Raw genomic sequence first — 15700 nt, 5'->3', positions numbered from 1 at the left:
AATATGCCAGTACTTAAATACCCATAGCAAAGTCACCTTTAAAAAAATGTCCAGTGCCCAATTGCAGACCATGCACATTCTTGGTCAAACAACATAGTCTTAGCAGTCCAGGTTGCAAGTGGTGTGTGTCAATAGTACAGTTAAGTCTGTGTGGACATCTGTGGGGATCTCCATTCCAAGTATGTGTCATATATTACAAACTTGTTTAGAACAGGAAGATATGACAGGTGAGGACAGTGCACCTGAAGGTGCATTTTTTTAAATGTAAAGAGACATTCTCACCTTGCCAATTCAGGGCAAAATAGCAGCATTCTTACAAAATCCATCCCCAACACCCATATAGTCAGTGCCTTTCTTGAATCTCCTCACATCTCCTTGCTCCTCAGCAGCCAAAGTTGAAATTGGCTGTGACCCGGGGAAGAAGTGACAGTGAAGTGCACAGGCCTAGCAATATATTAAAATCTTAAGAATAACCTTTTTGTACAAGAATTTGGGAACTAAACATTTGTTGTGCTGTATTAGTGAAGTTGATTGATTATTTTTTCCTTTGGAACTATATTATATATGTCAAAACCATTTTTTTTTTCTTTTCTTTTTTACTTTGCTAAAATTTTAGGTCAATGTGAACCAATAACTCTGGAGCTGTGTATGAATCTCCCCTATAATTATACACATTTCCCAAATTACCTTGGCCACAGGACTCAGAAAGAAGCCTCCATAAGCTGGGAGTCCTCTCTGTTTCCAGCTCTGGTTCAGACCAATTGCTACAAGTATCTTATGTATTTTGCTTGCACTATCCTGGTACCAAAGTGTGAACTCGAGATAAACCAGAGGATACCGCCTTGCAGGTGATAATGCAATTTAACAATAATGTTTCAGTGCTTGAAAAATGTATTGTATCTAATATTTTGGGCAATATAGATTCTTTTATTACTTCATGTTATGAGACACCTTCCATTAACCCCTTCGTGCCTGAAGGCAAAACAAATGTTATGCCTAAGTACAATTTTGCAACTTTGACATGTGTTAGAATGGTAGATATTATCACAACTACTTTGTGCATCCAGGTGGATTATACCTTTTTTTTTTCAGGACAAATTGGACTTTCTTTTTGTGGTAAATGGTAATAAATATCTCCTGTTTTTTTTATTTTTATAATTTTTTTTACTAGTTTAAAAAAACTGGCCCAAAATAGTAAAAACAAAAAGTTAGCTGTATAATGCTTGCTACTGCCATAACCTACCACCAAAGACCAACCCAAAATAAATTCTCCTGCTCCTGACAATCGCAGAGATGCCACATATATGTATGTTAATTGTTGTTTGTACTCGTAGTACATCCCAGAAACAATAGTGCGCATTTTGCTTTTTTTTTACCTAAAACACACTGACACTGACTGGCACTGATACTAATTAAAAAAAATAAATAAATTAAATCCTGCCCAGAAAAATACTGACCCTGACCTTGACCCAAATACTAACCCTGGCAGTGACCTAGATCAAACCCTGATCTAGTTATTTATTTTATTTTTTTATTGTTACTAATAATATTTTATTTATTTTATTAATTTTAACACAGTTGTTGTTTTTTACACAATGCATCTCTCTCCTCCATTCAGAGAGAAAACCGGGAGTGGCCTTCCCAGTGACTGATCACTGTGATAGCCAATCAGAGTTCCGGGTCCCAATTGTTAATACAGGTCCTGGGGCGCTTGGTGAGACCTTGGTCTCTGTGCTGGGAGTGCAGACAGATATGCAAATATGTGGCCCCATGGAAAAAAGCCCAGTCCAGTGCTGCCACATATTTGCATACGCTGAACACCAAGGGGTTGAGAATGAAACTAGCAAAGACATTAAGGTGCTGCTATGACTAGTCAAAATCAGTGCATGGGATAGGAGGGGGTAGTAACAGAGAAGAGTGACAGCAGAAAAAGGCCAAGTGGTCCATTGACCCTATCCCATTTTTTTTTTGTATTTAAGCTTTTTTTTTTTAATAGATCTGTGTTTGTCCCAAGCGTGTTTGAATCCACTTAACTTTGAATGACTCATTACCTGTGCTGGAAGGCTATTCCAAGCTCTTTTCCAACTAGTTCTAAGTCAACTACTCTTTCAGTAGAATAATACTTTCTAAGATGCATTCTGAATTTTCCTCTTGCTAGTTTGAGGTACCATGTTCTTGATTTCTGCCCTCCTGAACCTTATTCCCTCCCTTTTACCATTTTTGTTACCTGTCTCTGGACTCAATCTATGTAAATTATTCATAGCTTTTTGTGAGTTCTCCAGAACTGGACATAGTATTCTAAATGAGGTCTACCTATAGTGGAATTAGGACTTCCTCCTGCTAGTGATCCCTCTAGTGATACATCCTAGAACACACTCTTTGCGCATTTTGCTATCATCTGATTGAGCTAGAACTCCATTTTTTAAGCCCTGCTCAGAGTTTGCATAACAGGACACCCAGGTTTTTGGGTTTGTATTTTGCTCCAGAAATAAGCTAAAACTGTATGTTGATATGAAATGGTGTCCACTAGAGTACAGAAGGGTAAATTAAAATCTTTAAATGTGCCCTAGGTTTGCTTTAACATCTTTTGATAAAATTCCTTCAGCTTTCTTTTGTGTGATTCCCCCAATTTAATTAAACTAGCGAACACTGTCAAATAAGATTGGCATGAGATGAGTGAATATATACTACAGAAAATGTTAGAGTTTTGCCTGATGCTACCTTGTAAATGTTTTCAGGTATGCTACATGTAAAAGACAGGAATGTTAGGCAGTGCAGTACCAGGTGACACAAGCATGGCACCTCTGTCCCACATCCACCCTATTACATAACCCAACCCAGTCAAAATGTTTCAAATTGCTGTCTGTGTTCCCAAAAAAATTAAAATCTGACAGAGATTTATCCCTCCCTAATTACAAATTAATTAATACAACTAGTTAATTAATACAACTATTGTTGGTGTACTTTCACTTAAAAAAACATGAAACATTTGGTGTGGGTTTCCCTGTAGTAGTCCACCTAGATCCTTATCTGGGCATGCTGTCGTGGTGGCCAGGTAAAACAGGGGCAGGATATTCCAGATAAAGGGGGATTCCCAATTCCATTAAGTTCATCCCATATTACCCCCTTTTTCCTTCTTTGGGCATTGGATGCGAGGTAGAGTTCCTCAATATTGGGACAGGGTGCCTTGCAAATGGGAGAGGCTTTGCCACCCTACCCTAGAAATATACCCCCAATGTTTAGGTATGTGGCCTAGTCTGGTACAGGAAAGAAAGGCCACATACTCACCACTCTCCTTTTCCTTACTTCTGAAGCTGCATGCGTGGATAAGGGTCCAATATGAAATTTTAGGGGCAAACCCATGCCGCCCTCCCCCTCCCACCACCGTTTTGTGCTGTCACTTCTACAGAACAATATTGTACTGTTCCATAATGCAACATACAGCTTAAAGACATCCAGCAAGCATATTATTTAAGGGATTTGTTTGTTTTCAATGTTGCCCCTAAAACCACTTTAACAATATTATTAAAAAAATACATTTTGGGTGCATGTGCCCAATGGCAGTTCCCAGCTCCTCATGCCCTTTTTGTAACAATAGCTTGTTAGTCTTGAAAATGGTCAGAAAAACTAATTAGATTTGGCTACCATAGGTTTGGGATTTGGCACTAAGTTTGGGGTTTGTGGACTTCAGCCTGGCTTCAGTGAACCTAGCCAGGTTGACTCATTGCTAATGAGCATATGTGAGGTTCATTGGAGGCAGTGGGTACAGTGCCTTGAAGAAGTATTCATACCCCTTGAAATTTTCCACATTTTGTCATATTACAACATGTTGCTATTTTGCAAAGAAGAATGGGCAAAAATGTGACTCTCTAGATGTGTATAGCTAGTAGAGACATCCCCCCAAAAAAAAACTTGCAGCTGTAATTGCAGTGAAAGGTGGTTCTACAAAGTATTGACTCAGGGGGGCTGAATACAAATGCACACCACACTTTTAAGATATTTATTTGTAAACAAATGTTAAAACTATTTATCATTTTCCTTCCACTTCACAATAATGTGCCACTTTGTGTCGGTCTATTACATAAAATCCCAATAAAATACATTTACGTTTTGTGGTTGTAACATGACAAAATGTGGAAAATTTCAAGGGGTATGAATACTTTTTCAAGGCACTGTATCTGAGGACACAACTGCACTGAGCCACAAACATCAAGTAGCTACAAGAATGATTTACACAAGAGGGGCAGTTGATCAATCTGTAATGAAGAGACACCTGCCACATCACAACACAAATACAGAGGTTTCTCACTTTCTTTATGAAAAGTTCTTTAAATAATGAATGGAGAAACTTGCAATAACCACATTACATAAAATGTTTTTACACAGGCTAGTGTTATGATGAAATGTAAATGCTCAATGTGCGTCTGAATAATGCCTTCCCAGATCACTCTGTGAGCATTCGAAAGAGCGATGTGAATCTGTACTGGGTATTGTTGGACTACAATGGCCTGAGGACACAGACTGCAGTCAGTTTCCCGATGAGAAGACAGATAATCAGACGTGTCTTATGCCTGATGAGGATGTAGAAGGTACATTTTAATTCTCAAATATTGGGGGTGGTATGCATTTGGGTGATTTTTCTGTCTGTCATACTGTGTTAGAACAAAGTAAAAGAATGTCGAGTAATGAACTCATTGTTATGCAGTGCTGCCATACTAAAATCAATTGCCCAATTTATAGCTTTTTCTGCCTACCAATACCATCGATACGTATACATAGGTGCAAAAATTCCCATTTTAGAAAGGGTACAGCACTCAACTTAAAGATGTATGGTTTCCAATGCAATACTGATATAAACAAGATGAGGAAATGTAATTAACAAGTGACGCATACATAGTGTATGCAATGTGTACCATAAATCTCTTTAGTATCAATAAATTAATCTAATTTTTTGTTTGTTTGGAAGGGTCTGTGTCCCATCAATAGACTAGCCCCTTCCCTACCTGTTCTGGTTACAATGTAATTACTGTGCTATAAATTAAGGGAAATTCCTTAGTAGGAACACAGACATCAGTAATAAGTTAACAGAGAAACCACAAAAGACAGACCCCACTCCAAGTCTGTGTAGCAGGATCCACTTCACGCTCCAGTAACAGAGGTGCTCGCCCTTCTCGTCTGCAGTAACAAATGGAAATGGCTGCACACTCCGCTATATCATGATGGTTTATTGAATAGAAATCATGGAAAATACAAATCACACAAGGTAAACTGCACAACCAGGAGAGATGTTGACGCTTTTCATGCTTCTTTAGCGCTTATTCTTAACAACAACTGATTTTTTGAATAAGAGCTAAAGAAGCGTGAAACACGTCAACATCTCTCCTGGTGTGTGCTTTGTATTTTCCATGATTTCTATTCAATAAATCATTATGATATAGCAGAGTGTGCAGCCATTTCCTTTTGTTACTAATAAGTTAACAGATCTTCTAGTCTTTCCCCATCCAAGTAATGAAAACTGGGACCACAGACAGCAAGAAAAGACCTGACAGGGGTTCTAGCCATCCTCTACTCTCTCCCAAACTATAAATAAAAGGTTTCTGTATAGATTCACTTTACTTATGCCTATAGGTAAAGATGGACATGTAAATATCATTGCATATACCTTTGTCAGTAATTGTCTGCAAGGCATGGGAAATGTTTTTTTAAATGATTCTGTGTAAAGCAAGTGTGTATTGAGCCATTCAGACTAAAGTGATTTTGAGATGCCCAAAACATTCAGCAGATATCAGAAAGGTACTGTAAGAAGTTACTCATGTGCTAGACCCTTTTTCCTAACCAGTTTTGGATCAACAATAAATGGAATCTTAACTAGTTGCTAAGGACACAACACCCTCTCATTTTTTGCTGGTTTCCTTAGTGACACTGTTTGTGGAGGCAGGGAAGCAAAGTAATCAGCTTCCTAAATCATATTTATTATCCTTATATGCTAAACTTTAATGAGTAGTGTAAACAGGGAAATTGAGTTGCTACAGTGACACAGCTGGAATGTTTCAAAAATAGCAATACTCCTTGTGGTTTAATCTTATCTTGTGTTCCTTCAGAATGCTCACCCAGTCATTTCAAGTGCCTCTCTGGCCGCTGTATCTTGGCATCCAGGAGATGTGATGGAGAGGCAGACTGCGAAGATGACAGCGATGAAGCAAACTGCGGTATGTAACAGCCTGACTACATGGACCGTATTTGGGCACATGACTGCAAAAATAGACTTATTGTGATAAGGGATGTTTCAGTATACAAGGCTCACATCACATAATATGTACTGTCATACATGTTACATACAACAACTCTGCTACATGTGTCTGTGGTAGTAAAACTATACTCCTAAGCACACCATTTGCCTTTGGTAGTAGAACTATACACCTGACCATTTGCTGGTGATAGAGGATCTATACTCCTAAACACCATAGTAGTTGATATATACTCCTAAACACCATGGTAGTGCATCTATACTCCTGAGCACCATGGTAGAGGATCTATAGTACTAAACACCATAGTAGTGGATATATACTCTCAAACACCATGATAGTGGATCTATACTCCTAAACACCACGGTAGTGCATCTATACTCCTGAGCAGCATGGTAGTGGATCTATACTCCTAAACACCATGATAGTGGATCTATACTCCTAAACACCACAGTAGTGCATCTATACTCCTGAGCACCATCGTAGTGGATATATACTCTCAAACACCATGATAGTGGATCTATACTCCTAAGCACCACGGTAGTGCATCTATACTCCTAAACACCACGGTAGTGCATCTATACTCCTAAACACCACGGTAGTGCATCTATACTCCTGAGCACCATGGTAGTGGATCTATACTCCTAAACACTATGCTAGTGGATCTATACTCCTGAGCACTGTGGTAGTGGACCTATGCTCCTAAACACCATGGTAGTGGATCTATACTCCTGAGCACTGTGGTAGTGGACCTATGCTCCTAAACACCATGGTAGTGGATCTATACTCCTAAACACCAAGGTAGTGGATATGTACTCCTAAACACCATGGTAGTGGATCTATATTCCTAAACAACATGGTAGCGGACCTATACTCCTAAACACCATGGTACTGGATCTATACTCCTGAGCACTGTGGTAGTGGACATATGCTCCTAAACACCATGGTAGTGGATCTATACTCCTGAGCACTGTGGTAGTGGACATATGCTCCTAAACACCATGGTAGTGGATCTATACTCCTGAGCACTGTGGTAGTGGACCTATGCTCCTAAACACCATGGTAGTGGATCTATACTCCTAAACACCATGCTAGTGGATCTATACTCCTGAGCACTGTGGTAGTGGACCTATGCTCCTAAACACTATGGTAGTGGATCTATACTCCTAAACACCATGGTAGTGGATATATACTCCTAAACACAATGCTAGTGGATCTATATTCCTAAACACCATGGTAGCGGACCTATACTCCTAAACACCGTGGTACTGGATCTATACTCCTGAGCACTGTGGTAGTGCACATATGCTCCTAAACACCATGGTAGTGGATCTATACTCCTGAGCACTGTGGTAGTGGACATATGCTCCTAAACACCATGGTAGTGGATCTATACTAATGAGGCTATATGACTGAACATAGCGTTTGTTGTGGTAGTCAATCTGTACTCCTGAACACTGTGGTAATGGAGGTTTATGACTGAACACAGTATTTGTGGTAGTCAATCTGTACTCCTGAGCACTGTCATAGTGGGGCTACGTATGTAACTGAGCACAGCATATGCTTGTGGTAGTGAATGGATACTCCTGAGCACTGTGGTATTGGAGCTATACAGCCGAGCACAGCATTTGCTAGCTGTAGTAGTGCTATAATATGACTTAGCACAGCTTTTGCCTGTGGTAGTGGATCTATACTCACGCTCACCATGGTAGTGGAGCTACTGCATATGCCTGGGAACAGCATTTGCATGTGGTAGTATATCTATACTCCTGAGCACAGCATTTGCCAGTGGTAGTGGAGCTATACTCATTAGCATACCTTTAGCCTTGGTTGTACAGTTGTGCTGTGTGTTTGTGGGTGATAGTGGATCTATACTCCTAAGCACAGCATTTGCCAGTGATAGTAGAGCTATACATCTGAGCAGAAGTAAAATGTAAAGTGTTATACAGATCCTTTTATCTCGGTGGAGGTGGAGATGGAGGCATGAATGGGTGCTTTGGGCAACATCTCTGCTTTGTTGTCCTTCTCCACAGCAGCTCATTTGGTAACCAAAGCTTTCCTCAGCAAGCACAGTTTACACAATAAAAAAGTAATAAAGTAACTGGTAAAATTTAACTTACTAAAGGCTTATGCTCAAAAACTATTTGACTACTTCTTCATAGGAACCTTATCACTTCAGCCAATACAATTGCATATATAGGACATTTACAGTATATACACAATGTCACGATATGCTTCCTCCAATTAGTATTTACTCCTGTGTGCCAAAGACCCCTAGCTGTAATTAACTCGCCCCTCAACAAAAGGTCCCAAATTCAATTAGTGTAAACATCCCTAATAAGTGCCTTACTTTTGTATTAATGTATTTCCCCCCACTAATTATCCTGCCCAACCAGTCCTTTCTGTGTACAGCTACAAATTAAATTACTGTAGTTCTATTCTCGTCATTGTCACCTGCTAATGACCCCCCTCCGCCTCTCTTCCTGCTCAGAGGGTTTAAGAGGTCAGTGCTGGTCTCTCTTGTTGTGCCATTCTGCTGGGCAACCACTGAGGGGTCCAGCTGGACTCTAGTGGCCCTCCGGCTCTGCCTGAGCCCCACTGGAGGAAGGGGGATCCCAGAAGCTACATCAGCCCTGCCTGGAATGCTGTCAGCTCTGCCTGAGACTATCGCATCAGCTTTGCGTGAGTGTATGCTCCCCTTGTGCTATCTGACTGCTTATGAACTGCCTCTTGGATTACAAATTGCTGTAGAGCCTTTAACTTTGCCCTCTGGGGCTGGATTACAAGTATTTTGGACTCTCTCTCCCTGCACTACTCCCCATTGAGTGACTGTTGTCTGTTTTAATAAAACTTTAAGTTTTTGCCTTGTGTGTTCTGTCCCGCTTACCCTCCTTCACACACAACAATATAATATTCCACATTTTCCCCCTAAAAAAGAATAGAAATAATTAAATCTAGTGTAATGAATGTCACATGCATCACTAATTAGCTTGTAAAGCCGCTCATTGATCATATATTTTGTAAATGTTACACAACCATTAAAAATGTTTAGCTTTCTACTTCTGTTTATTGTTTGTGTTACAAGTGCATCAGAGCACTGAGTACTTTACTAGTACATACTGCACCCCTGAAGAAGCCGCGAATGTGGTGAAACATGTTGGGTTGTTTATATGGGTGATTAATGGAGGCAGTTCTGGCAGGCAAAGATTAAGTCCAGGGGCACACAGCAGAAGGGCAGTTTTGGCAGACAATGGTTAAGTCCAGGGGACACACATCAGAAGGCAGACTCTGGCAGGGAAGGGTTAAGTCTGGGCACACAGCAGAAGAACGACTGGCAGACAATGGGTTAAGTCCTAGTGGCACACAACAGGGCGGCAGAACTCGGGCGGGCAAGGATTAAGTCCAGGTTGGGATGGCACACAGCAGACAGGCAGAGCACAGGGTAGCAATTCAGGGACTCACTAGCCAGCAATGGCCTCAGCAGAGGAAGTCTAGGCAGATAGGCACCAACTCCTCATGGGTCTTCAGAGGGCTGTGTCTTGGCAGCAGCTTCAAGATCACACAGGCAATGTCGAACCACAAGTCCCAGCAGTGCACAAAATAAAGCACAGCTCAGTGCATCTTCTAGCAAAGCCTGCAGCCATGAGCTGCTCTCTCCATCCTGACTCAAACTCTGCCCATTCTCCCCCCATAGGGACATTATGGTCCTTACAATTTGACCAAGCCCCGGTGCCGACACGTCTGGCTTTTCACAGCCACAGGACACCATACTGTCTGCCCCCCCCCCCCCCACCACTGAGATCAACCTCATCTCCCACCCCCTGTGGGGCACAGGACCTCCTAGCTTCAAAGAGCAGACAGGCTGACTGTTGGCCACACAGTTCAGTGGAGCTCAACATAACAACACGAAAATAAATTAATATTTCTGCTGTCCGTCACAATGACATTTTGAATTTACCATTAAAATGAATAGGAGTTGTACTTATGCTAATGAATGTCAGTCAGTCCTTTAGTAGGCATCAGGCTTTGTGTGTGTCAATATAATTGTAGGTAAATCCTAGAGGAAGAAACTCAGAAGCTGTCAATGCTGACTTCATCTGGAAATGCTAATTGTCTGACTCTAGTACTGGGCCTCTTGTTTCAATACTTGGAGTCTTCAGCCCAGAGCAAAATGTAAATAAAGACTCATAACCTAACCCTGGCTTTGCAGGCCTGTTCCAGGCCAGTGGCTCAGAATGTATTCACGCCAGTGAGTCAACATAATAGGCAAGTACCTAACATTTTCAAAAGAAAGTTTGCAGTGACATCCCCCATTTTCTCATGTAGAGTTCACTTTACCTGCTTCCTATTATACCTCTATGGTATGCTTAATTAAAATTGACTTTTTTACACTCAGCTGATTTTTTTGGATATGTTGGTATTATGTGAAAGCCAAAAATGGCTTTTACACTGTATGTAAAAATATTTTTATCTGTTGATACAGTGCTTTCCACAGGCATCTAAGGTGCTCACAAAATCTTGAACAAAGTGAAATTCTGAACAAAGCTGTTACATATTTGTTACATGCCATTTGCTGTAATTTTTATTCTAATGCAGACCACATAGCATAGAAATGTAATGCTTTTATTTGCAGAATTCTGGATAAAACTCGCTGTTAAGAAGATAATCAAATTTGTTTTGAAAGCCGTGTCTTGCTTCCCTTCTCCAGTCAATTCTTATCAATTTCTATAAATCTGGAAGGCAGTGCAACAGCTGGAAAATTACCAGTGTCACCGTGACATTTGTGTGACCGCGGCTAAACGTGCCGCAGAGGAACTGTCTGCTCCTCACAGCTCAAGGTCTCATTCATATGCCATGTATGCAAGAAAGACGAACATCTCTTTATCCAAGCCGGTCATGTCTCTATTACCATAAAAGGATTCGGCTAGATTGCAATCTATTTCTATTACACTTATTATGATGTCCTTAAAGCGAAAAAGCATCCAACTAAAAATATTTCATCACTAGTAAATGCAGCCAGGTGCCTTGGTTGCATTCATCCATTTACAATGTCACTGAAATTCCATATATGTTTTAAAGGTTAATATGTATTATTTATTAAATCAGTCATACACTTGAATCAAAAAAAGAGTATTTACAATGAGGAAAAAAATAGAGATCTATTGGTGTGGCATAGTCAACATGCTGAATCGCTACATTGATCACCCTGGCATTTATCCTCTCTGCTCCTGGCTGTACTTCTAACTAAATCCCTCGAATTGCTGGTATACTAATTTTGTGAATATCCCTACATCTGAGCAAGTGAAAACGCTGGTCAATGTGTTTTATGGTTCCAGCATAGCCCTCTAATCCCACTAAAGCTTTGCCTACAAACATTGTAGCATGAGATTGAGGTTGCCCAGCACAAAATCATTTGATAAAGAACTACTTTGTAGAAGCATTATGAATGCTGCCCTATGCATCCCTGCACTTGGTCCCATTTTGTTAGAGATGGTATGGGCAAACACAACAGATGTACAAGGCAGTATCACTGTGCCATTAATCAGAAGTTTTACTGTCAACCATGTACGAACTTATGCATCCTCTCCACTGGTGTGTTCTGTATAGGTTTTACCAGTAACATAGGGAGCAGTCTAGAATTGGCACCAGGCCCTTGTTAGTCTATGTTGTATTGCCAAGCTGAAGGGAGCTGTCTGCTCCCTTCATATCACAGCTAAGCATTGGATTAGGCCGTATGCACATTGGCATGTCAAAATACTCCCTATCTACTCTGTTTCTTTCTGCCAGGTGGAAAATCAAACTTAAAAAATGCTTGTTTTGATGCGTAATTATGCACGTTTACAGGTGTATGTCGTTAAGCGTAGACTACTGGCTAGTATAATAAAGAGAATCTTCAGTCTAACCCCAAAAATTAAGTCAGCAGCTACAAATACTGTAGTTGCTGACTTTTAATAGACACCTGTCCAGGGATCCAGCCCTGCCCTCATCGGGGCCTGTTCTTTGCCGGTCTTTGGGTCCCTGGTGCCAGCATGTTTACTAAGGGAAGCCTGCTGTAACTATTTGATGCTTCACAGCCAGCTTCCCACTGCGCATGTGCAAGCCACATGGTGCTTTGTGAATGGTCCTGTAGCCTTCTGGGACCTGAGAGAAGACTGTGGGCAAAGGGGGAGCGAAGTGGGAGCGGATACCTGTCCAAACCAGGTACCAAAGAAAAATCTGTCTAAAGGTGGTTGTGGTGGGGGGGGGGGGGGGCCAGAAGGCGGAACCTCCCCTTTTCCTCTTAATCTGCCCACTTGAATTAATGATAAATGTGTTTACACTCGTATGCAAATAAATTATGCTTATGAGGGCCATCTCTGAACACAGCTTTGGGGCATTTTTATATAACTCTAAACACTGCTCTATAATATGGAACTAAATGCCTAATATGCATGACCACATAGGCTAACATCAAATTACACTTAAAATGTTACTAAACCCAGGACCCTGCATTCACTATATCTGGTCTCCCACAGTACACAGTACATGGAAATGGAGTTATTTTAGTAAATATAAACCGCTAAATACCTTTTCTCATCAGCAGTTAGAGCAGTCTTGTGACTTCTATCAGTGTCCAGCATAGCACTGATTAAAGCTTGTAGGAGAAGTTTTCATTCTATCTTGATTGTCCTATGAGACTGCAGAACCCGTGACCCTCTGTCTGGACTGTCTTGATTGGCCTTATGCTGATCACATGCACTCTCTCAAGAAAAAAAAAAACTGTATGCTTTGGGGGCAAGCTGCATGTGCAGCTTGCCCCCAAGGCTCTGTTTTATCAGAAGATGGATTGGGGACAGTAGGAGAAGGGTAGGATCAGAAAAATCAGGATTAAACATCCTTTTTACACAATGCAGAGGATTAACCCCTTAGGTTGCACAGTGAGTATAACAAGCATGCTTTACTGCATATACAGACTGCTTTTACTGTTGTGGGTTTAGTAACACTTTAAAGGCAAATAAAATGCTGAATGCCTGTAAAAGCATCATGTTGTATGCCTGTGTGCATTAGACCTTACTATTGTCATACAGAGCCATTCTCTTGTGTTAGAGATTGGCTCTCTCCATGTCCTGGCTGCAATGTCACCTTCTCCCTCAGTCTGTTCTTCATGTCAGAGCTAGGTGAGCAAATCATATTAAAACTGAGTAGAACAATCAATTTTTAAGCTTTTTTTTAAGAATCCATATGATACAAAAGAAATGCAGGTTGTGTAAAGTCTGGACCCCTCTGTGCTGCTACTAGGTTATTGAAAATGTTTGATTGTTATTGGAAACCTGTGAGTCCTAAATATTGTTCTTACCCTGGAAGGCTGCATGGAGAGAGGACTCTGGGAGTGTCCGGGAAGCAAGACATGTATCAAGTATTCCATGATCTGCGATGGCTTTCCAGACTGCCCCGAACAGCTAGAAGAGACTAATTGTTGTAAGTTGTTTACAGTTTTTCTATTAAAGAGGACCGGTAAGGACACATGACCGTGAAGCATGTTCATTATTTCCTATTCATTCTACAGCCTCCTGCACACATAATGAACTGGAATGTGCAAACCATAAGTGTGTATCACGTGACCAGTGGTGTGATGGTCGAGTGGATTGTACTGATAGTTCTGATGAATGGGATTGTGGTAAGTAGGAGGCAACTAAACATACATAATAGTGGGCCCAGGGTGGCACCTTCAGTTTAGCAACTCAGACACATGCATGAATGGCTGGAGTGTCTTGTTAGAGTATTATAAGTCTGTGTGAGCCATGCATGTCCTCATCGCTGTATCCCTAATTGACAATGTCATGGATAGCCAGCCTCCCAGAAAGCAGACCGATACTGCTGTTCTACATTCTTAACTTATCCCTTGGACATGAGCATAATTATACAGCTTGTGTTCCCTGTGGGCCTTCCCATTGGGCTGCATAGAACGGCACTAACACATCACAATTTTATGAAGTTGGAGCACAGTGGTCATCATGTGACCACACCCGTTATCTTGTATTTAAACGAACTTAGAGTGTATTTAAAACCTAACAATGAACTTTTTTTTATTAACTAACCTATGACCTTTAAATTATACCATTGAAAGCATTATGTATTAGGTGATGACTTCATCAAGTGCCGGGCACAGGGTACATATGAAGCTGTCCATGCTTCAAACACACAGGAAGAAAGAAAGAAACAAGCCGCTGTACACCAATGACATCTCATAGACCCTGGTTAATTAGCTCCACCAACCACAGTAATAGTCCCCACCCATGGGACCTCCTACTAACACATTTCACTTAACAGAGCCCATACTTTGGAGTACTCTACATGTAATAAACCAGGATCTATGTTATGTCATCGCTGTGTGGCAGCTTGTTTCCTCCTTCTGTTGAAAGCATTATACAACATATTATAGTCATGGCTAAAAATATTGGCACACCTGCATTACTGTCAGATATAGCACCACTTTGCCTAGAAAATTGTTGCAATTACAAATGTTTAGACATTCCCATGTTTATTTCTTTTGTTTGTATTGGTATGACATAAAAATGGAGAAACAAAAAGCCAAATCTGACACATTCCATGCAAACCCCGAAAATGGACTAGACAAAATTATTGCCACCTTCTCAAAATTAGAAGAAATAATTGCATTCCAAGTTTGTGATGCTCCTGTAATTTGTAATAAACTCACCTGTATCAATTAACAGGTGCTGTCTGAGAGTTTGAGAACAAAAATTGTGGAAAGGCTGGAAAGGCGTGGACAATCTCAAGGTTACAAGTCCATCTCCAGAAATCTTAATATTCCTGTATCCACTGTGTGCAACCTTGTCAATAAGTTTACAGCCTATGGCAGTGTAGCTAATCTCCCTGAATGTGGATGAAAGAGAAAAACTTGATCAAAGATTGCAACGAAGGATTGTTTGAATGGTGGCTAAAGAACCTCAATCAACTTCCAGACAAATTCAAGCTGACCTTCAGGCACAGGATACAACTGTGTCAGCTCGCACTATACATCACAGTCTGAATGAAAAGGGACGCTGTGGTAGGAGACCCAGGAGGACCCCACTGCTGACACACAAACATAAAAAAGCCAGATTGGAGATTGCCAAAACTTACCTGAAGAAGTCAAAATCCTTTTGGGAGAATGTGCTGTGGACAGACGAAACAAAATGACAGCTTTTTGGTAAAGACCATCATTCTACTGTTTTCAGAAAAAGCAGTGAAGCCTTTAAAGAAAAGAACAGTCCCTACAGTCATACACGGTGGAGGTTTACTGATGTTTTTGGGTTGCTTTGCTGCTTCAGGCACTGGATGTCTTGACCGTGCGCATGGCAATCTAAAATCTGAAGACTACCAAAGAATTCTGGTGTGCAATGTAAGGCCCAGTGTCAGAAACTTGGGTCTCTGTCAGGGTCATGGGTCTTACAGCAGCACAATGACCCAAAGTA

General features: G+C 40.8%; 1 protein-coding gene across 2 annotated transcripts in view; it reads left to right on the top strand.

The window, feature by feature from the left end:
• Positions 1–15700, top strand: part of CORIN (corin, serine peptidase) — a 329820-nt gene that overhangs the window by 260039 nt on the left and 54081 nt on the right. For both annotated transcript variants that reach the window (XM_089657303.1, XM_089657302.1), the window contains 5 exons: positions 617–848; positions 4444–4589; positions 6102–6209; positions 13590–13703; positions 13792–13902. In XM_089657303.1, the coding sequence (XP_089513429.1) occupies positions 617–848; positions 4444–4589; positions 6102–6209; positions 13590–13703; positions 13792–13902 (711 nt within the window). The remainder of the gene's footprint in view (positions 1–616; positions 849–4443; positions 4590–6101; positions 6210–13589; positions 13704–13791; positions 13903–15700) is intronic.

This window comes from Staurois parvus, unplaced genomic scaffold (genome assembly GCF_062004578.1).
Source record: "Staurois parvus isolate SC_StPar_1 unplaced genomic scaffold, SC_StPar_1.0 ptg000980l, whole genome shotgun sequence".
NCBI classification, from domain to species: domain Eukaryota; kingdom Metazoa; phylum Chordata; class Amphibia; order Anura; family Ranidae; genus Staurois; species Staurois parvus.
Note: the sequence above shows the minus strand (reverse complement) of the source record. Positions and strands in the feature narration are given on the sequence as shown.